At 40.0% G+C, this 27,858-nt stretch overlaps 1 protein-coding gene across 2 annotated transcripts in view; it reads right to left on the reverse strand.

The window, feature by feature from the left end:
• Positions 1-14,493, reverse strand: part of MYH9 (myosin, heavy chain 9, non-muscle) — a 55,766-nt gene extending 41,273 nt beyond the window's left edge. For both annotated transcript variants that reach the window (XM_010181107.1, XM_010181106.1), the window contains exons 1-2: positions 14,136-14,493; positions 8,357-8,513 (exon numbers count right to left, since the gene is read on the reverse strand). In XM_010181107.1, the coding sequence (XP_010179409.1) occupies positions 8,357-8,513; positions 14,136-14,468 (490 nt within the window). In that variant the 5' untranslated portion in view covers positions 14,469-14,493. The remainder of the gene's footprint in view (positions 1-8,356; positions 8,514-14,135) is intronic.
• Positions 14,494-27,858: the final 13,365 nt, after the last annotated feature.

Here is a 27,858-nt window from a genome sequence, read left to right on the forward strand (position 1 = left end):
GCGCCAGGGGAGGTTTAGATCTGATATTAGGAAAGACTTCTTCACAGAAAGCGTTGCCAAGCATTGGAACAAGCTGCCCACAGAAGTGGTAGAGTCACCATCCCCAGAGGTATTTAAAAGATGTGTAGATGTGGTGCTTAGGGACATGGTTTGGTTGTGGAATTGGCAGTAGGAGGTTAACAGTTGGACTCGATGATCTGAAGGGTCTTTTCCAACAAGCTATGCTATGATTCTACAATTTTTTTCAAGTGCTGAATTTTTTCAATGCCTTTAAGATACGCACTCCTTTTGCTGAGGGACACACAGAGTCACACTTCAGTCAGCCCTGAAGGCCCCACCCACTCCAAGTTTCCAGGGGGTCAAGGTCTCAGCAGGCGCAGGCACAAGGCAGTGACTGGGCACTTTGAGGGTGGATCAGGGGAATAACTAATGACTCATTTATGGATTGCCTAAGGAAATGTATTCTTCAGCAGTGCGACACCTGGGTGCAATTCTCTATCGCAAAGCAGCCATGTGAAAGGAAAAGATTGTCTCTCTGAATAACATCTAACTTCCGAAAGCTTGACTATAAACAAGCAGCCCATTTGTCTGAGAAAAGGTTATGCTCACATTCAGGTACCACAGAGGCTCTTCTAAGAAGCCAATTTCAGAGAGAGGAAATAAAAAAAGGGTGGGGGACAGACAACCCTAAGGAAGGTGCTCCTTACTCCCAGTAGCCAACTCTATAGTGTTGGAATTATGAGCTGGGGGCTCCTCATATAGGCAATGGAGCCTTAAGCACTTGAAAAGCGCATGCCTTCCCCTTCCCTCTCCTCCAGGTGGGGATACTTATTTTTAAATAAATAAATATTAAATAAATAAATAGATCAGTAAGCAGATAGATAAACCAACTGCCCAACATCAGATAATATTCAGAAGCTCTTCGGCACTGAATACTTTTTGATCACAACACGTTTTGTTGCACTTAGTTGAGAAGCTCTTTTCAAGCCTAATTTCAATGAGGCAAGGTAGCAGCAGCACCCTGGAGTGACCCGAGGAAGTCCCAAAGGGGCAAGAACAGGTTTTTTCCACACCTCAGCACAGAGCAAGGTGTTGAAAGCTGCTCAGTCAGGAAAAGTCACAGACAGCGTTCATAACCCTTCCAGCACTGCGTTTTCCTCCCCCAACATACTTTCCTGGTGGCCTGCTGCAGCTGCATTAGTCACCTCTGCTTTAAGCCAGCAGGAACGTACCTGCGAGTGCAGGCAAGTCACCGGCAGCGTGCAGACACTGCCATAAAAGGCAACATTCCTGTTTGCAATCCGGGGGAAATTCTTTCCCAGGACTGCAAAGCGGCAGTCATTGGGATAGCTGGAATTCTTCTAATTGTGTACAGGCAGACAACTCCAATAATGTGTTGAGCAACAGGAAATTGGAGCCGACCAAAAGGCCAAAAGAGCTAACACACACGAAAGTATAACTCTCAGACATACTTCCAATTAAAACTTGCTTTAAATGCTAACGTTGATTCTTGATACGACACTGACTTGTGCCATCACGAATCAGAATTCAGTTGCCCAGACAAGAGGCCATCTCCACCCCCCCTTTTTTTTTAAAGGATCATTCAACATGGGCGTACTGCACTTCAGTCAGCACTTGCCTTTACTCCATTGTCAGTTGTGCAAGCAACCTACTCAGCAAAAGAGAATGTGCTGGGTACTATAAACACAGTTGCTTATAATAACACAATCAAGAAACGCCTGATTAAAAGAAATCTGCATCTGCTTTTCAATCCTAAACAGAGTCACTTATTAAAAACAATCCAGAATAACGACTCATTAGTTAATTATAGCAACAGTGCTGTATTTCAGACCAGCTAGCAAGGAAAGCTTTTTATCTAGGCTCTTCTTTAGCTCTCATCACCGTAGCATTCAAGTGATCATAAGAAGCAGCAGCCTCAAGCACCCAGAAAAATTCAGGAAGTAAAACATCCTTCAAATTTAAGCTATACAGCAGTGTGGTATAATAAGATCAGTACATTAATTTTACTACCAAAAAACCCCATAATATCTAACTCATTCTCGACTTTCTTCAGTCCAAAAATAAGAGACCTCATTTTAGACTGCTTCTGGGACCTTCAGCATACATTAAAACTTAATTACACCAAAACTTGTTTTCACGAGACAGACATCATGTACATAAAAAGTCCTCAGCCAAATATTCTCCTGCAAAACAACAGATCTGAATGAATGCTGAACTGTTGTGGTTGAATATATTGGCATAGTTGATGAATTAATAGAGACCCAAACTTTTAAATTTTGTTTTTAGATGTTTTGAGATGGAAGAAGAAAAAGGTTGGGAGGCTAGAAGAGAATGTGCAATTTAAGATCCGCATCTCAGTTACAGAACATCCTAGCAGGCCTTTATCACCCACTTCCTCTGCATGAGTGACTCCAGTTTCGAGCCCGTTCATCTCCATAAAAGGAGAAGTAATATAGCATTCACACAATGGTGACATCATCTCTCCAGCTAAGAGGAAGTGTAGCTGAAAGGCAAAGGCTTGGCTTGCAATCCCCTGCCTATAGCTGACTCATTACGGCTGAAAGCTGAACCAGAGCTAGATGGTACCACCCACCCAGCCTATGGCAGAGCAGAGCAGCCTGGCCCTCTCAGTTTCCGTTACTGCACTGCTCTGCTCCCCAAGCATCGTGGTGAATGCCTGCAGGCCAACTTAGGCAACTGGCTGACTGGCCAAGTTAGAGGGTTGACCTAAAGCAAGAATTAGGCTTAAATGCATGTAAGGGCTCCAACCATGCAGTAGTTTCAGCTGCTCAGTCCCTCCTCAAACTTCTTTTCCGACCTCAACATAATCTTACAACCAATGTCCTTCCCTCAGGACTCTAGCACAGGAGGAGCCCCAGGCACCTGACACACTCTGCTACTCAGAATAATTCCACCAGCATAAAAACCTAATCAAATATGTTCACTGTGGGGCTTTAACCTACATGCTGGTCTGAGCAGGATCAAAAACACTCCAGGGGAACGGCAGACCAGAGTCTGAGCGTCTGCTTTTGCATTATCATTTAAGGAATGCATTGAGAGAGAAGTTTCAAAATGCTGATACCCTATCATCATGTACAACAAAAAAACCCCAAACAAATCAAATGAAGGACAAACATAGCACATCCAAGACCGCTCTCAACAACAAAACTTCAAGATGTAAAAAAAGAAAAATTACTTTAGTTGGCAGGAACACTGCAGTGCTAAGATTTGGCTTTGCATTATGCAGAGTTTGAGGACACTCATTAGGAGAAAAGTTTTATTTCAAAAGATGAAATATATCCTACTGGGTCAAATACTTATTTCCCCAAGCCATTTTTGGACTAGAGCCTATACCCCTTTCTCTAGCATTCCTTAACTGAATCTGGAGATAGCAAAACAGGAAAACAAGTTAGGCTATAATTTTAAGGTTATACAAATGTTTATGAAGTTCTGACAGGAAAGAAAAACTCATATACAGCCTGCAAAAGCTCAGGCAGCTCACAATACAAAACAGTGAACTGCAAGGAGACTGACAGCGAGGGCTGAACCATTACTTAAGTGACTGCCAGAGAGCTCCTGCTTTGGTTTACAGGAATGAAGCAAAAAGGGTGTGGTAACTACTAAAAAAAAAAAAGTGGGCAACAGATTCTTTTTTAGCTCCTTGTTCTACTGAAAACCACATTTTGAGACACAGATTTTGAGAGCTGCATTTAGAAATCTCAAGTAATTCAAAACATGTAAAACATTCCTTAAGAAAATCAGAAATTACATACCTCTTTACTTGTCATTTATGTACAAACACCATCAAAATGAATATCCTCGATCATTAGTATTCATATTTAATGCTGCCCTTTGCATCAGAAATTTGGCCAATCTTGGAAATAAACTAGTGAAACCACAGGTTATATTCTTTTGGGTTTAGTGGAAACAGAACTTGACCTTTAGATGCAATTTGAAAGCAGCATCTCTGCCTCTACATAATCTGAGCAGTGCTGTCAATCAAGTATCCCTGAACTGGTAAGCACACACAGGATATTGTGTAGAAAATAAAGATGCACTCTGAGACAGTGCAACATACAGTGCAGTACAGCAGACCAATCATAGAAGCAAGCTGAGAAAGAAGACTTGAGACCAAGGAAGTTAAAACAGAAGTGTTCTGCTAGCTCGGAAACTTAGGAAATATGTAAACATTGAAGAGTTACAAATAAAATACTTCAAAGTCATGTTCTACAGAAGCAAATCTCGAGGACTGCAGCTTGTGAACCTGACAACTGGGCCTGGGGTGCATATGAAGATCTACAACAGCCAGTGATTTGTCTTACAATAGCAAACACTCTTGCCTCCCATAATAAAACAAGCCTAATAAAAATCATGAAGTTACTATGCTTCAGAATTTTTTCTTTTAAACACCAAACGCAGAGACTACCTAACTCCCAAGTAAATACCAGCAAGGTGCTGGCTGCACAGGCTCCTTTGCAGATTAATCCATCAAGGTCAAGGAGGGTTTAATCACTGCACAATGATTTTAAGAGTTTTGCTCAGTGAACCATTAGGAGCCCTACACTAACAGGTAGAGAAACTGGATGAGACAGGAGATGGAGTACACTCATTAGCAATGTGCTGTCTATCCCCTCTCTTACCTATTTCTTAGTTGAGCTTTGGAAACTTGAATAACCTTACCAATCCAACCTACTACAAAAGTTTCAGACACTGAAACAGCCATCATGCTCCAGGCACCAATGAAATGTCAAGCTTATATCAGTATTAGACATTGAAAATTCCCTGTATGTGTTCCAAATAGACAAACAGGTGCTGTTTAACAGTTTTAAAATACGTTTTTCTAAATAAATACCCTGGAGACTATGAATTGAGGTAAAGAATGTACCCCTTCGGTGTACACCTGCTACATTAGAATAATGATTTGTTTGCTCAAGACACCACTCCATTTGTAGGCACTACACTTCAGTGATCAGCACCAGAAGAGTAATTCTTCTGAAAGCAGTAAGACCTGAGGCTTCTGGCATCCAGGTTACCCAGGGAACAGAAACATTAAAACAAATGGTTGTTTTCTCTGAAAACAAAAATGTTACACTTTTTTCGGAGTTCTGCTCTTGAAGCACAGGAAGTCTCTCCAAGTACCATACAGCAAAATTACGTTTTCGTCTCATTTATTAATGTCTTGGATCAGAAAAAGGAGGAAAAAAGAAAAAAATAACTTTGAACACATTCTCCATTATGTTATTGCTTAAAGGAAGCACTTCTGGAGAAATTTAACACAAATCAATTTAACCTCTTGCAATATATAAAAGCTACATGATCCTTTTGTGACTGGAGTAACCAGGATAGACACAAAAAGAAGACCAAGCTCACCCACAGTGCATCAGCATAAACGCCTGAAAAGGGTTAAAATAGTTTCTGGATTAGCAGAGGTTGGAATAAAGCTCTCATCATCCTTTCCCTTCCCAATTCCTTTACTGAAAAACATCCCTTTGAATGGCCTGCTTATTAGAATACCATAAATTGACTGATAACCGAAAAAAAAATATCAGAGTCCAAATCAATCCACATACAAGGCTTTTCCACTCTGTCAGCTTCAGAGATAACTACACCCCATGCTGACAGAAGTCAGAGTCAACAGCTTGCTATCCTTCTCCAGACCACGGAGGATTCCCGGTCTTCAGGGCTCTGAAAGTAACCTAGGGAAGGCAGCCTAATCCTAAATGCCTCTGGCTCATGTGGAGCACCCGACCCTTTCATCTTCTATTCTCTGTGCAGATTCCTGCCATACCACTGGCTGCTGCACCAAGTCTCCCCCACTGCTAAGCAAAACTGAGAAAGTAGAATAGGAATGTTGCTTTCCATTGCCCTGGAGGCCAGCCGGGACCAGAGACACTGCAACAACCTACTCACCTTCACTCCCAGTAACAGACATTGGAATGCTACTGGTTACCCTTTGCAATAAGGAAATAAGGCAGCAAATAGCCCTAAAACGCTATGTAGTGTTCTTGCTAGCACACATATGCACACATGAAGCAACACACACAAAAATCTTCGCCAATCTAGTTAAACAGGTCAAAGCAGGCTAGTTCAAAAGCTAACTGGGAATGATACATTCAACAAGTGTTCCACAAAGTCAGTTACATGGTATTTCAAATGAGGCAAAGAAGAGCTGGGGTAAACATCTCGACTGTCAATACTGCTGAGAATATTGCATGGCTAGAATTGTTCTGGGAAAGGTAAACACTCCAGCAGAGCTCACGGCAATTTTCCCATGTTAGGAAAGCAGAGGCAGGGCTGCCACTCTTTAGCTTTGTACACCAAAGCAATTCCAGTTTGAGATTTCTGAGCTGTAGACATCACTCAAGCAGTGGTCTGACAGAGACACTTTCTCTTTTCAAAACGAAAGAAAATACCCACGTAGATTACTCACTAGATCTGAACCACCATGAGACCAGGGAAGGTCACCTGTCCCTTGTTGCAGAATTGCAGCTGTCTGAATATCCACTGCCACATACTGATATATCTGGCAGGGATGAAGGACAAGAGGCATGCACATGCAGTTCCAAATGGTTTAACTGTTGGGAACAGGACTATGGTTTAACTAAAGGGAAAAGGACTTCTTCGGTCTCCTTACAACAACGCCTAAGAAACTGTTTCCGAGTCTATGTAGAAAAGATTTCTTTCTAGGTAACAGTAACTCTGGTAGGGTCAAGCCTGTTGTTGGCTTGTTTAAGAAAAACATGTTGGTACTTGAACTGACAAGGAGTGGGCAATGGAGAGAAGGAAGCAAAACAGTGGTAAGAGGTTTATATGGACAACCATACAGCCACATATAGTATAGGGAGTGCATCCATCCTTCATGGTGGATCCAGTCTTTGTCTGAGGGAAGTGAGATCCTGTATGGGTCCAGGTTTGCACGTTTTTTTCCTCTGGATACAGCATTCCTTTCAGAGTAATACATCAGTAGCATACCTGTATTTCTTCAGAAGCTGCCACAGCTTCAACAAGCTGCCATCAGTACCTTGCCAGCAGTCCACTGCAGCATGTCAGTATGGCTCACCCCTCCTCACCCCAAGCCTTTTACAAACATAGCCTGATCGATCCATCATGTTTGCTCTGCCACCTGCTCTGCAAGGCACCACACTTCAGCAACCTTTCTTAGCATTCTCCACATGTAAACTTTGTTTAAAACCACTAACATAGGTAAGTGGAAGGAGTTTTTCTTGCTCCCTTTCCCTTAGGGCAACCATATTGTTATAGTCTTCCTATGCTTGGAGTTGCAAGTGGTAGTGAGGGCAGGGGAAAACCAGAACTCTTTAAAACATAGTCTAATTAGAATTTTAAAGCATGATTTAATTGTATCTGGCCTTTGTTCAAAAAAAAATGAGGCTAATGACAAGACCTAGGAGACACAAACACCTTAATCATTGCTAGCCATCAAAAAATAAAGGAGTAATCAAATTCATACAAGCCATGCCAAATCAAACTGTTCGTTATATCCTTTAAACCTTACAAAGCATGCCTCTCCATATAATCCAGCTACAAACAGGAAGAAAAGCACAAAATACTTCTATATCTGAACACTCTCCAAGCATCTCAAACACAAGCATTGATTCTGTGAAAGACCTCCTTGCAGAAGCAGGGATATGCACAGGACATTCAGAACTCGATATTTAAAAGTCCTCAAGTGACAAGCAAGCAGCAGATAATATATATGGTTCTTTACTTCTTATTTGCATACACAGGGGAAAAAAATAGGTCAATCTGCTTGCTTTCTTTTATTCTGTGAAAAGCCAACACATGTACTTAGTATTGTCTGATAGTAAGTTTTATTCATAACATAGTAAGAACGTAACCAAACAACTCCTGATCAGTAAAACTACCACTAACCATCCCACTTTAAAATGCAGGTCATTCTAAGCTTGTTTAACCCAACCAGACTGTATGATTAGATTTTAAATACTTCTGTTAAAAGTCTCCCTCAGTCAATACACATACTTGCCCACCTACAGCTATTGCTCCATAAGCTCATCACTGAGAGGGAAAGTTCACTACCTCAGTTCTCCTCACCTGGTTCTCTGAACCCCTCACATCAGTCTGTTCTTTATGTCAGGTTTAGCTCTTGCCAGACTCTTTGTAAGGCTCTTCAATCCATTAGAGAAGGAGAAAGCTATTCTGAACACAAAAGCTGGTACCAAGTAGGTGTTAGGCGTCTATAAGCCAAGACAGAGAGGGCAACAACACCTTTTGATAGCAGTGATTTGCTCTCCTACAGTGTTTTGACTGCAATCTTGATTTGTGATTTCAACGAGTCATTATCTCAGACAGAACTCACCTTGCATCATACTCCTGTAGGCGGTGTCTGTGATGGCATAGATATGAGGGGGCATCTCATGTCTCTTTTTGCCTTTGTACATCTCCACTATTTCTTCTGAGTATATGGGCAGGTTCTTGTAAGGATTGATTACCACGCAGAACAGGCCTGAGTAGGTCTGGAAAGAAAATGCCCCAGCAAATAAAGACAGTAATTAAAAATGTTGTATACTTGCACATTTAACAGTACACTACTTGGAAAAACACATTTAACAATATACTTGGAAAAACAAACCAACCAACCAGTCCTTTTTTAAGTGCTTACTTCCAGTGATGCCATATGGGATGCTTCCCACTAAGCAGTATTAGAATCCGGGCAACAGCTCATATCAACTCGACCAGTACTCAACCTTCCCAAGCAAGTGTAGAGCATCAGCTGACACATTTGTTACACTGATACCAAACTGGCCTGCTCCCTGGCTAATTAACAGTTCACTAGAACTGGCTTGCTTTCTTTCCAAGTTCCTATATTCAAGTGAAGTGTCCATTTAGTTATATAAGGTAGGTGCTCAGCTCCTAGAAACACGCATTTTATTGTGTTCTGCCTCGTGCTTGCTATGGATTTATAAGTAAATGATCAACTACAATGTAATAAAACTTCAAGCAAAAGTAGTTATTAAATGAAAAACAAGATCAGTGTACTCCTTGGAGGTTTTCAAGGCCACTGGACTAGGCTGACTTCAGTGCTGACCCTGCTCTGAACAGTCAGTTGGATGAGATGGCCTCCTGCAGACCCTGCCAGTCTGAACACATTAATGATTTATAATGTAACAAGTATAACTAGAACTAGATTCAAAACTAAGGACATTAACGTAGCATAGTTTTGATCTAGTTAATATAGAAAACAATTCTAAAGTATTCCATGCTCAAAAAGTTGGCAACATTTGCCAAAGTTTACTTCTAATTCATCTCAAATAGTTAATTCATTGATCTGTGACAGCAATCCTCAATTTCTCAGTTGGTTTCCAGTGGCTTAAATTCTGCAGTCCTAATGGAAGGCAACTGTCAACATGCTTGCAGTGAAAATATTAAGCTTCTTATGAGGAAAAAAAAAATCTTTGAGATCAGAATACCTAAAAAAATCCCAACCCTAACAAACATTTTACTTGCAAAGGGAAGAGGAGGAGCAGAGGCTTCTGAGATATTTCCTAGATATTCTAAGAATAGCATTCCAAGCCTTGCTCCTGGGCTTTAGAGCTACCCTAGTTCCCTCTCAATTTTAGAGGCAGCTGGTTGAAGCATCTGAAAAGAAGCAGCTTTCAACAGCAACTTGCAGTGCTACCAGAAGAGAGTAGATATGGCACTTTTTATTTCTATTGCTACCATCTCTTCTATTGTTTGCTCAATGGAGAGTGCTTTGGAGTGGTAAAGAGTTCTCCACAATGACTGCAGAGAGTACTTAATCAGATTTAGCCTCTTTAGCTAGATAAAGGTAAGGATTAGACTACAGTGATCAGAAGGCTGAAAATAGCCTCTACAACACAATTTACAGTCCTATATCCAAATTTTCTACATGCTGGCTTAATATTAAGTAATTAGCCCACTCATATGCAGCAGATTCAGATACAGCTTTCACCCTATATCCCCCAGAAAGCAGAATTTTTATAGGTATAGGTATTTAAGGTTCCTTTTCCACACGACAGTAAAAACAATCAGGAAGTATTTCCAGATCGACTTTTTTTTTTTTAATTAAATATTTGAATAGCTTACAGAAAATACTCTATCTCTTTCCAAAGCGGGAAACTATGAAAGTTGGCTAAAAACCTTTTAGTGTAGGACTTGTACAGTTCCAGGAAGCTAAGCTTCAGCGAGACATTCTAGTCAGGTTAGGTTTGAGGTAATGCTTGAAAAGAGCAGTTGAAGGAATTTGCAGAAGCCAGCTTGGCAATGCTTATTCCTTTTGCTTCAGCCTCAGCTTTCCATCATGTGAGACCGCACAGTATAGCGGCTGAAAGACTGGGTCATACTTTCCTGACCTTTGACTACAATGGTGTAAGAGAGCAGGACCAAGAGGTAGAAAGGAGTCGACTCAGGAGTAGCTTGTTCACAGTACACGCAATACACCTTTTCCTTCTACTGGCATGGCAATAATTGACATGGGAGTCAACTGAACTGTCAGAAGAAAAGCTGTCATTTTATCAGTTCTGGAAAACAAGTAAACAAAACTCCTTCCAGGCTGCCAGTTCCAGCTGTCTGCATTAGCAACCATCTTGCCCCAAGTCCCCTGGCAGCAAAAACATGCGCGCAGTAATCAAAAGAAGATGCCCTATATATAGTCCTTACTCCCATGGCAACACAACTGTAACTCATGTCACAGACTGAACCTGCCTCTGCTTTCAAGATGTTAATAAAGCTAAATGCCTGTTTGCTGCTTTTGGGCAATTAGAAGCAAAAGAAAAAAAAAAGCAGTAGCAAGTACTGTGGTAACATTCCACAAGGAAAATAATGTTTTCTTGTCTGTACTTGTGTGACTTTATGGCCATGTTTGCTCACAAATCAGAATTGTCGCTTTTCAAGCAATAGCGTAAAAGTCTGAAGCTGGACTGAAGCAGTCTTAGGGATGAGAGCAGCAGTTTAAAAAACGGATGACATTAATTTCAATTAGAGTGATGAAGCCATGAAGCAGGTATGCAGGAAGAGGCCATCACGTTCTTCCAGTATTCGGGTTGCCAGGAGAAATACCAAAGGAAAGTTTTCTTGCAGATGTGTGAGGTGATGTATTTTTGTCTAATAAAGAGAGGTAACTAATCATGGCTGGGATAGGCAACTGAGTGAGACTACCATGTCATGACTGCTGGTCAAGCACACTGACAGTTTTATATAGAAAGCAAGTTGAATTATATTAAGCAGAAGCTGCCAGCACTACCACAGAGAAGACAAGAGTCATCTTCATCTTACTAAAGTCCAAGTAAAGACTTAAAATAAATCCCTGACTTGAACCCAAGGCTCCAACTGAAAGGTTAATTTATTATAAGCATAGCTGGCTTGGAAATCCGTGCTTTGTATCACACATTGCTATCTCAAAATAGAATTCTGGCATTATCTTTAACTAACTATTTCAAGTGACACACAGGCCAAACTGGAACTAGTTGTATTTTTCTAACTGCTAAGCTAGCTCTAGAGGGCTGAAAGGACCACCTGCAACATGGCACAAAGCTGACAGCATCAGAAAGTTTTGTTTCCAGCAACTGCTAACTTCAATGAAATACCTGGAACCTGTAACGTTGAGTTTTGAGTTTCACAGCGAACACAAACAAGGCAGTTCAGGTAAGCAACAAAGAAGCTGAAAATGATAAAGCATTCTGAATAGAAAAGGTTAATATAAAAGCCAGTCTATTAGCAAGTCACCTCAGTGCAGAAGCAATCAGCATATAGAAACAGTAAATCGGTGTCAGACTCAAACTCTTAGTTCTTAAAACGCCTGACATTTCCTGCTCAAAATTTGTCTGCACCAGCCGTAAGATTTCCCCCTTCCTTTCATAGGATGGGTAGACAGAAAAATAAAGTTAAAAAAAAAAGCCACAAAACCACACAGTTCTGCTGGCAAAGATGACAGAAAGGACAAGAGCAGAACTAAATTATGCTTATGATCTTTCCAGAGACATTTATGCTGGAGATACATTGCATGTATTCTCTCTCTCCAAGAGGATTAATGATCAACTAACAGCAACTCCAATGAAGTATTTTAAGCCTGCGCATTAATCTCCCGACTTGCTGAAAACTGCTGACAGGTGAGATCAGTCCATTTCACAAGTGCACAGAAACATGGCTTTGGCAAGACTAAGATTCTGTAACGCAGCAGAACGCTAGGTTTACTTGGGTGTGGGGATTTTTTAATATTTCTTACGAGCCGATTAGAAGAACTCAATTTATTACAGTCACAGACTGTCTGAAATTTCAGAAGATATCTTGCAAGATAGGTGAAACAGCTCATTGCATAGCATGCAACAGACTTTGAGATGCTGCTGAATTATTTTCAACAACTTACTACATAACCTAGGAATATTTCCTGTCCTGAGAGTGTTAGATGTGATCTTGCACATCCCATTTCATCTCAATACCATAATTCTTCCTTTGAGAATACATTTTGACCAATAGTCAAAAGGAGTTATTGATTACACAGAAGAATTAACTGCATCAAACCCCAAACCTATTAGCTCTCAAACTTTTGACATCAGACAGTGAGTCATACTAACTAAATCTGTATTGGCTTTACATCCTCCAGATACTCTCTGATAATTTCTGCAGTAGTTGTCTATATGCCTTTGTGGCACTCCAGAAGAGCAGTGGTCACAGCACTAGCCAGAGACAGAGTTTCTAGCTTGTGTTCATGCTCCTTAACTTAGAAGGCAACAGTTCACAAAAGTTTCTACCCAAGATGGATAGCTAGGGTGAATTCCAGCTATGTTGTGTCTTAGATAGTGGAAGTCAGGCCAGAAAACATCATCTATAGCTTGCTACATAAGATGACTACAAAGAAGTCTATATCCCTTTGGGTATGATGAAGTAGCAAGCATTAAAAAACCCCCAAAACATACAGATAGATATTGCAGATAGTTTTTACTTCTGTTGTCTTCTCCACATGACAAGAGAGGCAGCTTTTGGGTTCTGGCAGCACAAAAAGATGTGGGAAGGAAAATCTAGACAGACTTTCTTCAAAGACTGTATTAATATAGATGTTTACATATGAAAGTTATTCTTTAATACATTTTATCTTAGAAGATCTTCTAATCTACTGTGAAAATTTCATAGTTCCTAAAACTACTGAACATCTGGCATTTCCACATCCCTTAGGATTCCATCTCAGGCAGTTCCATTTTAATTCTGTAAACAGACGTTAGTCTGAGAATAAACAAACCAAGAAACACTAGTTCCAGTTTTAACAAGTCACCGCACCCAAATCTTACATTACCACTGAGTTCAATCATTCATTTTACACCTGCAGAGTATTAATAAAGAAGAGGGTATGACAACCAACACCTGCTGCCTAAATAAAGGCCACATGAAGACAAAAGTCAGAAGGGAACTGAAGAACCAGGTCAGGATTCCAAATTCTTCTTCCCCATCTTTCCCTGTTTACTGCTTTTGGTATTCAGTGAAGTAGGTGCTGCATGTTTCATTGGGTACGACCATTGGTCCCATAAATGGTATTTTTGTCATTTCCACAGCAATAAGAAGCAGGAATCTCTGCTCTTGTCCATTTTGGGATGGAAAGAAAAGGAAATATTTCCTGTCTGTAAGCACATGCAGGCACATATGTGCCTTCTCTAGCAAGACACTCCAAAATCCAGAAATTTTTAAACATAAAAAGCTTGGCATTTGCACTTTTTCCCACTGAAGCCCCAGACTTGGGAAAACACGATTCAGATGTTAGGTATATTAAGACTGCGGTTTTGTTATTATTTAGTTCAGCTCAGATCAGACTCCCTGTTTACCACTTTCCAACTGTTCTCACTTCTTGCTAAAAGAAAGTTAAACGGCATTCAAAATATCTTGCAAACAAAGACATTAAAATGCTAAAGACAGATTTACCACAGCATTCCTTGAAAGCTTCAACATTAACTAGAGGGGGATTGGCATAGTTCAGTGAAAACATTTTTAAGTAGAGGGAAGAAGCTAAGTCACATGAGAGTTGTGTATGGGGGCAATGAAAGGTTAACATACACATTTTAGAAGTGAACACAGTAAGTTCACATACTGTGTAATCAAGAACTCTTACCCCAGTAGACAAGATTACTTACATAGATCAGTCCCGAGTAGTATCTCTCCTTCAAGTTGTGAAGCACAGAAGCCTCATTCAGGCATGTCAGCTCTGCCATATCTTCCACTTTAGAGAATTTGGGTGGGTTCATCTTCTGGATGTCATCCTTATTTACTTTCACTTTCTTCCCATTCTCTGCCAGTTCCACAATGGCCTCATCTCCTACTTCTTCCTTCAGGCTAGCTGCCTCAAACCCATTCTTCTCCGAGGGAACCCATACCAGCTTCTTTGCTGCCCAGTCAGCCTGAGTCAGAGGGTTATTAATGATGTTTTTGTCCACATAAAGGTACTTATCTGCATCTCTTTGCGACATTGTGCTTTAGAATTGGGGACCTGTGAAAAGAGAGGGGAGAAAAAAATATTTTGAAAACCTCTAATCGTTCTGCAAATTCTTAGAGGCAGATGGGCACATGCTAAGTACTCTGAGTCCCTGGTCATTACAGCACGCCTCCCCCCTCTTTAGTTTCATGTTAGTAAGCACTGTTAAGTTGTCAAACTTCCAATAAGGTCAAGGTTTTGCTTGCCAAGAGGATGAAAAAAACCAACTAGCAAACAGTTGACAAAAACCCCTACAACAAAACACTGACCGTTAAGCATTTGGAAGCCATTATTTGGCAGAAAAGAGAAAGCACATTAAAGTGGCAAACATCAAACCATTTGTAAGATGCGCCAACACTCAAGGCATCAGAAACTATGTCAGTAATGTTCAGGTCAAGATTAGCCCATCACTGCTCTACTTGGTAGAGATATTAGCTCAGAAATATAATCATAAATGTTTGACACTTTTACTTCCTTCTCCTTGTTCTGAGAAGCTATGAATCAAATACCACAACTTCTCAGAAATGCCATATACAGTTCAGACAATACATGAGATGCACTTTGCTTCTAAAAGGCATCATCGATAATTTGAGGACACCAGTTAAGACCACCATTAGATACTTTCTGTAACCAGTTTAGTATCAACACCCAGTCCACCAGTTTGTATCTCTTTTCTAGATAATACTCAGTAGCAAAATGTCTTCATGACAGTAACATAGTAAGTGTGTGGTCAGGAAATTTTACAGTGAAAAATCCTCTGTTGGGAACTTTCTGTGAAGCTGCGGTCAGGCAGAAGAGAGAGTAACATCCCTACAAGCAGGAGATTTAGGCAGCGTGCTCAGAAAATGGCACCCTAGATTTAGTGTTTCATCAAAAGCAGAACACTACTGCCAGGGATTTTCCAGTTTGTAAGGCAGCAATTTTATTGGTGCCATTCAGAAACCCTTTCAATCAGAAGAAAGGACTGCATGTGTCAAGGCTCATTAACCATGTAACAGCAGCCTCTTTACAAGGTCCCGTAAACATTACTTCTTGGATCCCTCCTCACAAAGATACCAGTGTCCTCAATATATTTTTTTCATAACTTGGATAGATGCTCTAGCTCTTTACCACCAAAAGAACAGGAAATGAAAATATAAATATTCATGTTATGGAAGACTATCAGGATCTACAGGGATTACTTTTCTAGAGAACATGCCTGTATTTACAAACCAGACTGCAAATCAAATAGGTGAAGTCTGACTCTAGATACTGCAGACAAAAAGGTATTGAGAGCAGAACAGAAGCAGTTCAACTCCCGAAATATGCATGAGAACAACAATAGATGTTGAGTCCCAGCATTAGCAAGCAGTGAATGAAGCCAGAAAAACATCAGCTATAATAATGATGGGCACAAATGCCCACACCAGTCATTTGTAAGCACGTAAGGAAATTCCTTTCAACAAATGTATTGCTGTAGGTGGTATGCAACTTTGTGCCAGAAACTGTATGGATAGCTGTATATTCACAGTCAAAAATTCTTCAGCAAACAAAGAGAAAATTACTCTATAAATAATTGTTTCCTTTAGCTTGCGTTTAAAACCTTTGTCTTAAGCCTTACAGGATATGCCAAGCAGCTATCCCACACTTAACCTCATCTTTCCTTCCCCACAGGGTCACCGATGCTTCCACCTCAGCCACCACAATGGTGATTTTTCAGAGCAACTCCTTCTCCCTGGCTTTTTATATTTTCATTGAAAATCCAGATTTGAATGGGAAAACAATGAAGAGATTTGTTGCATAAATAAGATGTGTAGCAATCAGGAGTTTGCCATCAAAAATTAAGAGCTGTCAAGAGAGCTCCAAGAGCACACTACAACAGCTAGCCTGACAAGAGCATGGAGGAAATAAAGACCAACATTACAACAAAAGATACCGAGACTCCATGACATTGCAGAGTGTCATCTGCAGGTTGTGGTCAAAGAGTTTAAAACAAAAATAAAAAAAAAAAAAAGGAAAAAAGAAATATTCAATTGCGTTCAGAGTTGTATCAGGTTTGGCAAGGCAACAGCTGTGCTCTACCCTCCATTACACAGTTTCCTGCCTATGCAACTCCCAGAATCTAACCAGTTGCCTTTTTTGGCTATAATCGGGCAGGACACAGAGGCAGTATGCTTCAGCTAAATTCAGTTTCATCATTTCCTGAGGAATCCTAAGTAACCAGCCATCTGAAGTGTCCTACATTACACTGAAACATATTCCTCACTTCTTTACTGTTAGAGTACGTGCATTCAAGACACCTTAGAGATTTATTCAAGGATAAAGACTAATTCTTTTTGGATAAGAAATATGTAAGACCACAAGAAATGTTTCAGTAGGTATCTCCAGCCAGTTCTAGATCTCTGGAGAACTAAGGAAGACAGCTACAGAGAGGTTAATGAAATGTCTCACAGGAGGAGAACCCCAAAACTATCTTGCATACAGCAAGACTGCATTTTTCAGGCGGTAAGGGATCATTCCATCTATCCTTTTTTATCGCCAGGACTGAAAACACCAACTTACACAGTAAGAAGAGAAATAGCCTCACATAGCTATTCTAAAATCTCACCAAATGCTAAAGTTTGTTACGCCAGTACTAACAAATAGCGAGGAGATTCAAAGGCTGTCTGTACCTCAAGCTTTAAACAGACTTGAAAATTACCCTATTACATGGCAGCAGCAGTCTTATTATCACCATCTCAAACGAGTTTTCATATGCTCCAAAACAGAATCATCAGGTACTAGAAATAAAAAACTGGAGGATCATGCTAAGATAACATGGCATTAGTGCTATTCTCGAGGCTGACTTCTAACCCACAGGGCCTCTAAACTAGCAATACCACAAACCAACCATTAATTTGCCTTCTCCACAAGAACAGTACCAGAGGAATCAGATTCAGCAAGTTCCATCTCATGGGCTCAAAAACGCATCTTCCTAGCTTATGCTGCATTTTCACTGGGCATTTCTAAAAACCCCTTAAGTGGTTGAGGAAGGAAGGCCAGTAAGCTTTTGAAGCCTTACAGCAACTCGCAGCGAATGCAAGTCATTACCATTTTAGGAACAAATTAGGAAGCGATTTGTTTGCCCAGTAGTTTGCATTTTGGGTGTAGATAATTATGTGGGGCAAGAACATTTATCTTTACACGGCTATTGTGCAGCTGGCAGATGAGAATACCGTTAACAATATTCTTTTTGATGCAACACCAGTCTATAGGCAAGAAGACCAAAAAATACAAAAGAAGGACAGACCATCCTTCTTGTGAGTTTAAATGCCTCCTTCCTAGTATTGTGTCCAAAAATGAAATACTACAGTCCCTTCCCTGTTAACCCATTACACTCCCTTATTGTGGTTTGTAGCAGGCTGAGGAACAGGCTGGTCAAACATTGCTTGTTTTCCATTATTCCAGGTGCCAAGACACTCTTCTGTCATTTAACTAACTACACAGTTGCCACAAAGATGCCATACAGTTACAGATGGAGACAAAGCAATCACTACCGTCATGAGCAAGACAGGACCAAGACATAAATAATATGTAGGCTAATCTTAAAAAAAGACTTCAAGAACACTGTACATACATATTACCCTGCAGATTCTTTTGAGATTAACAAATTAAACACTGGCTTTAAGTTAAGGTGCCATACATTCCCTTTGAACTAAGCAGAATTACCCAATTTGAATATAATCATATGGACCCAAGTTTGCCTTAGACTCCTACAATTTCATAGCCTTAAGGCTTGACTTGTGACACACTTCACACACTCCTCTCCCTACTTAACGCATCAAGTGCTTCCCAAAAATATGGAAATCTTTATATAGCACTGGAACAGGCTGCCCAGGGAGGTGGTTGAGTCGCCATCCCTGGAGGTGTTTAAAAGACGAGTGGATACCATGCCACATGGTCTAGTGGCAGACTTAGGGCTGGTTCGATGGTTGGACTCTATGATCTTAAAGGCTTTTTCCAACCAAAACCATTCTATGAGACAAACACCTTGTCTGGCTTGGAAAGGTCTAAAATCTGCCTCTGCTGTAAGGTCCCTTCCTTTCGATTACAGTGTTTTGCAACTGCTAAAAGCATAGAACATTATCTGTTCGCAATTTCATTTTCCAGAACTATTTGTATTATTCCCTCCCCCCACCAATGTTTACTCTGTCAGCAGCCACAGAATTGTTTCTCAGTAAGATGAGCTTGGGTTATGCTAAACTACTGAGGTAATGGCTGAAGTGGAAATGGAATTAATATATTCAAAAGAGCATTAAGGGTAACGGCTAAAGCATCACACTTACTAAGTGGTATTAGAGCACTAGTTAGCCAAGGAAAGCACTTTTAGATTGAGGCATCCCAGCAGCCGTTAAAGTAGGGATCCCTACACTGTTTTTAGGCTTCCACCTCATTACTAGCAAAGATGCATTACTACATTGGAATAGACAGCTTTAATCACAAACCATTTCCCTACTTCATTAAATTATGACAAGTCTGTGAAATAGCGGGCTATAGAGAACATACAACAGCCAGATACATGTGCTGTGTACTTCTCGATTCAGAACTTTGTCCTAAGACTGACCCTGCGTGAAAAGGGACATAAGTGGGTAATTACCAGAAGTTTTCTTTTGTCTCACATCCACCAGTAAGGCACTGTTATAAAAACTTTCTGTGGTTTCATAGGAAACGATCCCCCCACATGGTTCATCTAGTGGCCTTTATACTAGCAGTGCAAGAGGAACTACCCTCAAGATCAGGGTGACAGAAAGAACAAACAATAAATAGCAAACACATTTAAACTGAACCAAGCTAATTCCCTTTGTTTATACAGTTCACATTTTAAAAGTATTTTAGGAATACAGTTCTCACGCTATTTCCCAAACTGGCTTACCTTTAGCAGGTTGTGAGAGAATGGCATACAAGACAAAAAGCCCTTTCACAGAGCAGAAGGAATGTACACCATTTTTACAGGCAAGGCAAGACTCTCACACTAGAAAATTACAGCACTACTGATGCAGTCACTTACAGTCCTATTTCAGTTACAACTAAGTTGTCCTCAGTGAAAAAACTTGACTCTTTGTTAATATAGAGCATTTAAAAAATAATTTTACTTTGAGAAGAAGCTAATGATTCAAACTGAGCTTGGCCAGTACCGTTCATATGACGGGAATTCCTGTTAAGCGTACAATCTGAACAGCTAATACTTGCATTATTTTTGCAAACTCAACTATTTCACTTTCCCCAGCCAGCTGAATACAGTTCATCAAATTAAGAGAAACAGTTGCGTTAAAAGTAGCTAGAAAGCACAGTAAGTAGACTTCAGAGGCCATACTGCCTACAGTGACCATGAACTGACATTAAAAACCAAAATCTAACCCTCCAAAAAACCCCTCCCTGTAATTCCCTTGCATTCACTAAAACTGTTCAGATCTCATCTAGACATACTAGGCTGACACTTCACAGCTCCACATGCCAGGATGTTTATGGGAAAGAAAACTGCAAAGTTTGTTAGCACAAACTGCTTCAATTTGTAAGTAACACCTATATAAAAACTGAAGTTGAATTACTAAGGGTGAGAAACGAATGGCAGGGGGGGAAGGGGAGAGGAAGGGAAAAAGCTGGCAGGAAGCTGAACTGATGGACTGGTTATATCTGCTTGTTTCTCAAGGTCAGTAAACCGTGACACACCAGTGCTTGATGCTTCAGGATGAACTCAAGAATCATGAGTTTCAGCTCTCCCACTAGAGAATACAACATCAGGCAAGTACACGAGTTTGCAATTAATACTCCCTCCCAGATAGCCCCCTGAGTTGCATTCAGCTACACTTACTTACCCCTTTTGTTCAGAATGCTGGGCTGTCACGCAGCCTCATTTCTTCTAATTCAGCTTTGTTTGGGATTCATAATGATTGCTATTAGGCTTACTGTAGTTCCCTGCTTTCCTCTCTAGTCACAGTCTGACGCACACAATACATTGTTGAAAGATTTATTTCACAACTGGAATGCAGATTGCTGGCAATTATTGTTGAATATTCAGTTTGACTGTAGTGCTGCCCAGACTTGCCAGCTACCATGTTTATTACCGTAAGTTAAACTCAAGGTAGAGCACTAAAGTGCCTCCCTTTGTATGCACAGGGCTCCAAGAGTCAAGAAGGAGGAATCTCATTATCTCAAGTATAAATGATACCTGTATTACACAAAAGTGATCTACCAACCAGACTACGCGAGACAGAAGAAAGAAGCTGCAGGGAACTGCGTATGTTCCAGGTGGCCTAAAGGTACCTAGCATGTACCCTCAGAACAATGAACATGGAGTAAATGTTTCTCAATTTCTGTGTGTCCAGCTCTCTTCACTAGCTGTCAAGCACCACTGTCTGGTATGTGTGAAGCAGCACTTGCATATTCTACCGTAACAGCTGACATAGGAGGTTTGCTCTGGGAAGCTTGGACTTACCATGGCAATTGCAAAGGCCACAAAGGCACATAAAAGTTACACATTGTCCTTACATGTCACTTAATAGTCACCTTTTCTCTCCGCTGGGTTTGAGTGGCAAGATTAGGAGAACAGAAGCTACAAGCACAGCAGACATAGATGTAATGTAAATTAATGCCAGTTTTGGGTACTGAAGAGTGAAAACAGGACAGTGCAGGCTTCAACACAGGCTACACTAGCACAGAAACAATCTTGGGCAACCGCACTGCATAATGCAAAGAAATTAACCACTACAGGTTATGGGCAAATATGGCCCCTAAATTAATGCCAGGGAGGGTATGCTTGCCCCTATTTTAACAGCACCTTCTCAGCTCAGTGAGACACAAAGCCACATTACCATGTACATGGCACTAATAAAGTTAATCAGTTCTGTGAAGCCTGTGCACATTGTTTAAACACACCAAACAGTGGTTTAGGAAGGGGGAGGGCAGCCTTCTGTTGATTTGAAGTCCAGTCTTTAGCATGACAAAGCTAGGCTGGCTGCCACCCAACCCCATTCACTTTGAATAAATATTCAAAGTTTACAATCCTGCATAATACACTTTCTGCAACTGTTGTTTCTCATTAGTGCATGTACAGTACATGCCTTCTCAGCAGAGGAGAGAATTCCTCTTCCAGAGACACTGTGCCCACAAGGAAAACATTCCAGGGGGAGAACACATTCTTCGTGACCACTCAGCAAAGTAATCCCACTTAAGGAGACAGCTGTAGTTCAGAAAACTGCAGCCCATCCCTGCCGCTCAAGCTGTTTTGCTGGAAGACTTGTTTTCAAGAGGCATAATGGACTCCAAAAAGTTTTGATCAGGCACGCAGAATTCCCTAGGGACATTGCATGACAGAGGGAGGAAGAGCTTGGAAAGTTTCAGCCTGTCCTTGTTATCTCAGGGTCACTTTTCATCTCTTCTCTAATATTCTGATTTAAGGTTAAAAAGATACCTGCCAAGAACTCCCTGGTGCACTGAAGTGTAAGATAGCTCTTCCAATACACAGTGCTATATCTATTAGCGCTCCCTTTCATCTTTGTCAACTCCAAGTTTCATTTAATTGCAAGAGGGAACAAGGACTAAAACAATTACACCTCAATACAGGGAATAAAAATATGGTTCTAGGTCACTTTTTTAGAGAGACATATTTAGCACGTATGCGGCTAGGATAAAGTCATCTTACAGAAGCAACTATTTTTACTTACGTTAACTAAGAAATCGCTTTGATCTCAGTGTCAGTAATACTCATTTTCTTCCAGTTCATATTGGAATGAACCAAGAATCAGCACAAATAAGTCTGGCAAACCATTTAAAAAAATATTATTTTTACATTGCAGCAGGGAACCAAGTTTCTTTAGACACTCACAGCTCAACCTACTGAGCCAAACTATGACCGTGTAAAAACAGCCTTCTGCTGTATCTCATATTTTCACTCTTGTTTCAAGTAGTTCTGCTCCACCGTTAAGAGCAGCCATAGGGATGGTAGGCAAAAGCCCTGGCATAGAGAAGTCCACCATGTCTGTGGGTGCAACTTTGATTCTCCACTCTTCTAGCTATACATAGGGATTCATCAGAGGACCTACCTGTGTTTATGAAGGTGATCTTGGAGGTAGGGGGCAGGAGGACAGTGACTCTTTCTGGACACAAGAACAACAGCAACTCCTACACTGAAGGAAAAGCTACAAAGCCTTAAGCTCCAGGATGTATAAAGAGGCCAAGTTGAAAACAACTCAGAGCATAAACATCGAGCTCAAGACAGCCTGAGAAACTTCGAAACATTCATATTGTGACATTTCCCTATTGTGTTCAAGGTCTTGCACAGCTTTGTGGCTTCTTACTTAACTATCCATTATTATAACCAATGGCCTAGAGAAAGCACCCGGTGCAGCAGAGCACACAAGGAACACTTGCCTGCTCCGTACATCTTGGCCTCGCACTTATTTTCTGGTTAGTTTGTTCCTTTCCTGACCTGTGCTTTCTTCCCTAAATGTCAAATACATCCATTTTTAAAAAGGAACAGCATCTCTTATTTTAGAATTCACCCAACCATGCCGTCCTGTCTGGATCTCCTGCAGCACTGACTTTTGTATTAAAGGAGAAGAAAGAACTCATCTTTTAATTTGAAAAGAGTCAAAGCAAGGGCACTTGAAGTAGGAACTAGTCTGAACTGTTAAAATCACATCTATACAGCACTAAAAAAATTCTCTATTCTGGCATTACAGTAAAAGACTTTTTTCCATAAGACAGACAAACTACCACTTCTGACAGGAGACTAACATACTGTAACATTGCGTGGTCCCAGAAGGAAGAGGGAAACATAATTTGGAAGGTTCCAACAAAGTTTTGCTTTCTGGCATAACAGGATTAAAAACAATATGAGGAAACACTGACTACAGAGTAGCAGAACTGTTTCATGTCCTTCCACCATAGTCAACACTCTCCACAATCATATGCACTTCAGCGCTGTGGTGGTGAGACACTGGCACAGGTTGCCCAGGGAAGTTGTGGATGCCCCCTCCCTGGAAGTGTTCAAGGCCAGGTTGGACAGGGCTTTGAGCAACCTGGTCTGGTGGGAGGTGTCCCTGCTCATGGCAGCAGGGTGGGACCAGATGATCTTTAAGGTCTCTTCCAACCCAAACCACTCCATGATTCTATGATATTCTTTTCCTTATTTACATGAGCAAGAGCTGAACCATTACTGCAGTTGTACTTTTTCTTGATAGATTTGGTATAATACAGCATGGTAGTATTTATCAGTTAAATATACATCAAGTTTTTAGAGCATTAAAGAACAAAAATTTATCTATATAGTTTTGCCCATTAGAAAAAAAAAGTTCATGTAAAAATATTAACTCTCATTATGTGGAAGATGATGATAAACCGACTATGCACACGTATATGCCAATCTTATGCAGACAACACTTAATTTTTAGAAATCATACCAGTTTGTCTAATAAATTGGCAATCCCTGTTTCAAAGAGAAATGATGACTAATACATTACATTTGTATGTTCTCATTTTACATTTCCCATCACACAGTGCATTAAACTGCAAGCTCAAGTTCATCTACACAAAACTTGGACTTGGGAAGGGCCATTAAAACAATTCAGAATAATTTACTGCTTAATTAAAGGTCAAAGACTTCAGTATCTGCTATAAACATTCATACTGCAATCTAACCCAGACGATAAAAGCTAAGTGAACTGGTTTAAGTCACAAATCTTAAGTCACAGTTCAAAGAGTTTTTGTGCCTGTGAAGAAATCTTGTTTTGTACTTAGCTCCTCTGAGAAAGAAAATTCCCTTTGTCAGTAAGCAGACATGTCCATTTGAAACACAACAGTTTCAAGTACCCAACTGCTTAATTACTGTAAATATTCTGCCATATACCTGTATCCATACATTTAAACAGTTCTGTAAAGTCTGAATACATTTTACTTGACGTCAAAGAGATAAAATGATCTCTATCTCTGAACAACAGAAACAAAGACAACTGAACAGCATCTGCAAGGAATAAAAATAAAATTTTAAGTGGTATTCTGCTAAAAAAAATAAAATTCCATTAACACAAAAAAGTGTCTCTCTTGGACTACTTCAGATGCATTTACAAGCAAAAAGTAACTAAAGTTATTTTCTAGACAGATACCTGCAAACAGCAATTTATGAACAAAATTGAGTTTCTGGATACCTTCATCTCAAATTCCTTCTCATCTGTTCCACTAATTGTGAAACACACAGCTATCCACCTCCTCAGGCACCCAAAAAGAGGAAGAGGGGATGGGGGAAGTCAATACCTTCCTCTACATTTTAAACTACAAATGACACAGCCAAAACTCTAGCCAGAGAGTACTTTTCTTCATTTACATTAAAAAAAGTCAACTGCCAAATCAACCAACTAGTTCCAAGTGTTTAGCCAGGAACCTTTTCATCCAGTCATTGGTTTGACTAAAGATTTTCATTCTGTATTTGTTTCCAAGTTCTTACATTTAAGCATCATCTATTTGTTCAAATATTTTAAAGTCCTAAGACAGACTATCAATTTAAGAGAAACATTTCAATGAAAATTAATTTGTACTCACATATTTCAAAATAATTGATTTTATTGATTCTGAGCACAGCAAGACTGGAATCGTGCACTAAATGGCAAGCAGACCTACAGTGTAACAGTCCCTGCCAAAAAGGGCTTGCTGACTAAAAATTTACCTACAAACTGATACAACAGTTGCTTTCAGTCACATTTAGAGAAAAAGACAGAAGAAACTGGAATTATGTCTTTAATTGAAATTTTGCTTTTCAATCTTGGATACTTAAATTAACTCTAAGTATGTCAGCAAAACTAGCTGGATTGAGTGTTGGCTACAACAGACTTTGGTTAAAGCCAAATCCACAGCACCTCCAAGGTTGATTAAAAGAGCCTAGATTTAAGTGAACTGGCAAAGTCTTGACCTTAAAAGAAAAACACAGATGAATGTACTCTCATCACCACAAACAATAAAAAGGGAAGTAAACCATTACAAGAGCATGCTTTAAATTTTGAATTTTAAACAGGAAGCTGCCCAACAGGAAAAAAACCCCAACAACCAACAAAAAACTGACTGCACAGGACTGTCAAAGTTCAGCTATAAAATTTCTCTAAACCTCTTTTCTTACCAGTTTGAAAGCCTACTTTGATTTCATTCAAATCAGAACTCCAGTTCTGTGTCAAGGCCTATATCACAATTGATTTCCTGCCGAGACTCATTAAAACGGTAGTTCCTGATGAATAGAAGTATTCATCAGTTAAGGAGACTTCATGATACAGATTTCCAAGTTAAGTTTCCCTCAACATATATATTAATTATTAGCTTGAGTTTACTGAAATCACTCATCCATGTGGTTTTATTCTCTGCTCTCAGTAGAGTCAGCATACATGCATTAGGAGAAATTTACATTTCTAGCCATGAAGACAAGCAAAAACCAAATCCTGTGTACAAAACTCTAGAGGTATAAATTTCATAAAGATGTCATGGAGTCAAACCACAGTATGTAGATTTGTATTTCATTATACCTCTCTGCATCCAACACCAATACATTTGTAATACTTCTATAAGAAATAACTTGCAGTGGACAAGTATGCTAGATCAATTGTACAGTTTCCACTTTGCTGTGTTGAAAACGGCCGTGACTTAGCAGTACAAGTTCCGGAAGTATCGTGCAATGAAATCAATCACAGTTCCATCACTGGAAAATTGTAGACATCACTATTTCTTTAGACTTCTTCAAATGCTCATAAAGGGAACATATTGTGCTGAATAGTAACAGGCCAAAGTAGTAACTAGGTTAGTACAGTAACCTAGGATTGCAAAACAAATTAGTGTTGAGATTATTACTTCAAGTGCATGGAACAAGTTCTCACAGCCGCTAAAGAAAAAAGTGAAGCGGATAAACCATAATTAAGATGAACTTGTAAATTGATGCATTTCATTTAGTTGGACAACACCCATTTGCATTAGCTTCCAGGGCAGAAATTACATCTGCATTTTTGTCTCATCATACTCTGTTTAAATCAGGTTGCTAGTTTCCATCTCTCTCTACACTAGGAAACTCAATTAGAACCATGGTGTGCTTAAACTGAAAAGAAATTTAAGGTACAAGGTCACCAAGCCACCATTAAGGCAGAGCAATTGCCAGCACAAACAATGCTGCTGTAGGCAATCCTGTGCTATTACAGTTTTGTTCCAACCCACAGCAGACTTAACGCTAGGCACACAATTTCTCTACTTAACATGCAAACAGCTGTGCCTCAATTATAAACTAAGACAGCAAAGACTAATAAGATACTTGTATGAGAAATCACAGACAAAAATGAATGTTAGAGGGCACTGAGTGCATTATTGAGTCCAACAAAAAAAACCCCCATATTAAATCATACACTCACAATTAGTTTTGGATGCCTTTTAGTAGATGTGCACACTTAACTCTGGGCCTCTAAAATGCACTCTAATCATCAGTTAGCTTCAGCACATTACCCAATAACCTGAAGTTACCACACAAGAAAGCAGATGTAGTACACAAGGTTGATAGATAAGACAACCTTAACTTTGACTTCCCCTTTTGGTAAACCTTGCGTTAACCAGATGGGCTCCTGTACCTCCAGTGGGTCCACTTGTAATCTCACCCTATTATAGTCACACTGATTCCTAAATGACATAAATCCGGGCAAGACACAGGCCTAGGGATAGGGGTTGAAGCAGAGGATTCACCAGAATCAGCTCAGAAATCACAATATCGATGACATGTGTTCTGTCCCATCTGTTCAGTACCCTGGAGGTAAACAGAACAAAACCTGAATTTTTGGGTACAGACAGACTACTTGAATCTCCCAGTACAACTGAAGCATATTTTCACGTAGTTAGTAGCCGTGCTGATGTAAATACACTCCCTTGTACCTGCATGTGAATAGTTCCACAGAGGACTAACCTGTGAATTATTAGTTATTACATTTTGTACATTATTTTTAAGGACTTGCCAAGATAATAATGGTTCAAGTTTTCAAGACAGTTTGTTGCAGTGGTAAATGTAAGTCTCTGCATGTAGTAGAAATATCTGCAGCACCAAGTACTGTTGCAAAGAGATTTAAGCACCTGTGGCATCTGACTCCACTGCAGTTTTCAACTTAAAGATGAGAATTACTGTTACCATCCTCTTACACAGTTTGAACACTCTTCAACATTTTCCATAATACCAAAATAATGTGTGGGACAACACAGATTATTTCAGCCTCCTCAGTGAGAAATTCTTTCCTACAACTTTACCGGACAAGTAATTTTATTCTTTAATTTTTATCATTATTATTTTATTAGTCGTTCCTTACAGGTTCACTTAAAAGCTCTCTCAAACCATATGTCTTCTTAAAACGTTCTGAAGCACA

This window comes from Mesitornis unicolor, unplaced genomic scaffold (assembly GCF_000695765.1).
Source record: "Mesitornis unicolor isolate BGI_N332 unplaced genomic scaffold, ASM69576v1 scaffold25343, whole genome shotgun sequence".
Classification (NCBI taxonomy): Eukaryota; Metazoa; Chordata; class Aves; order Mesitornithiformes; family Mesitornithidae; genus Mesitornis; species Mesitornis unicolor.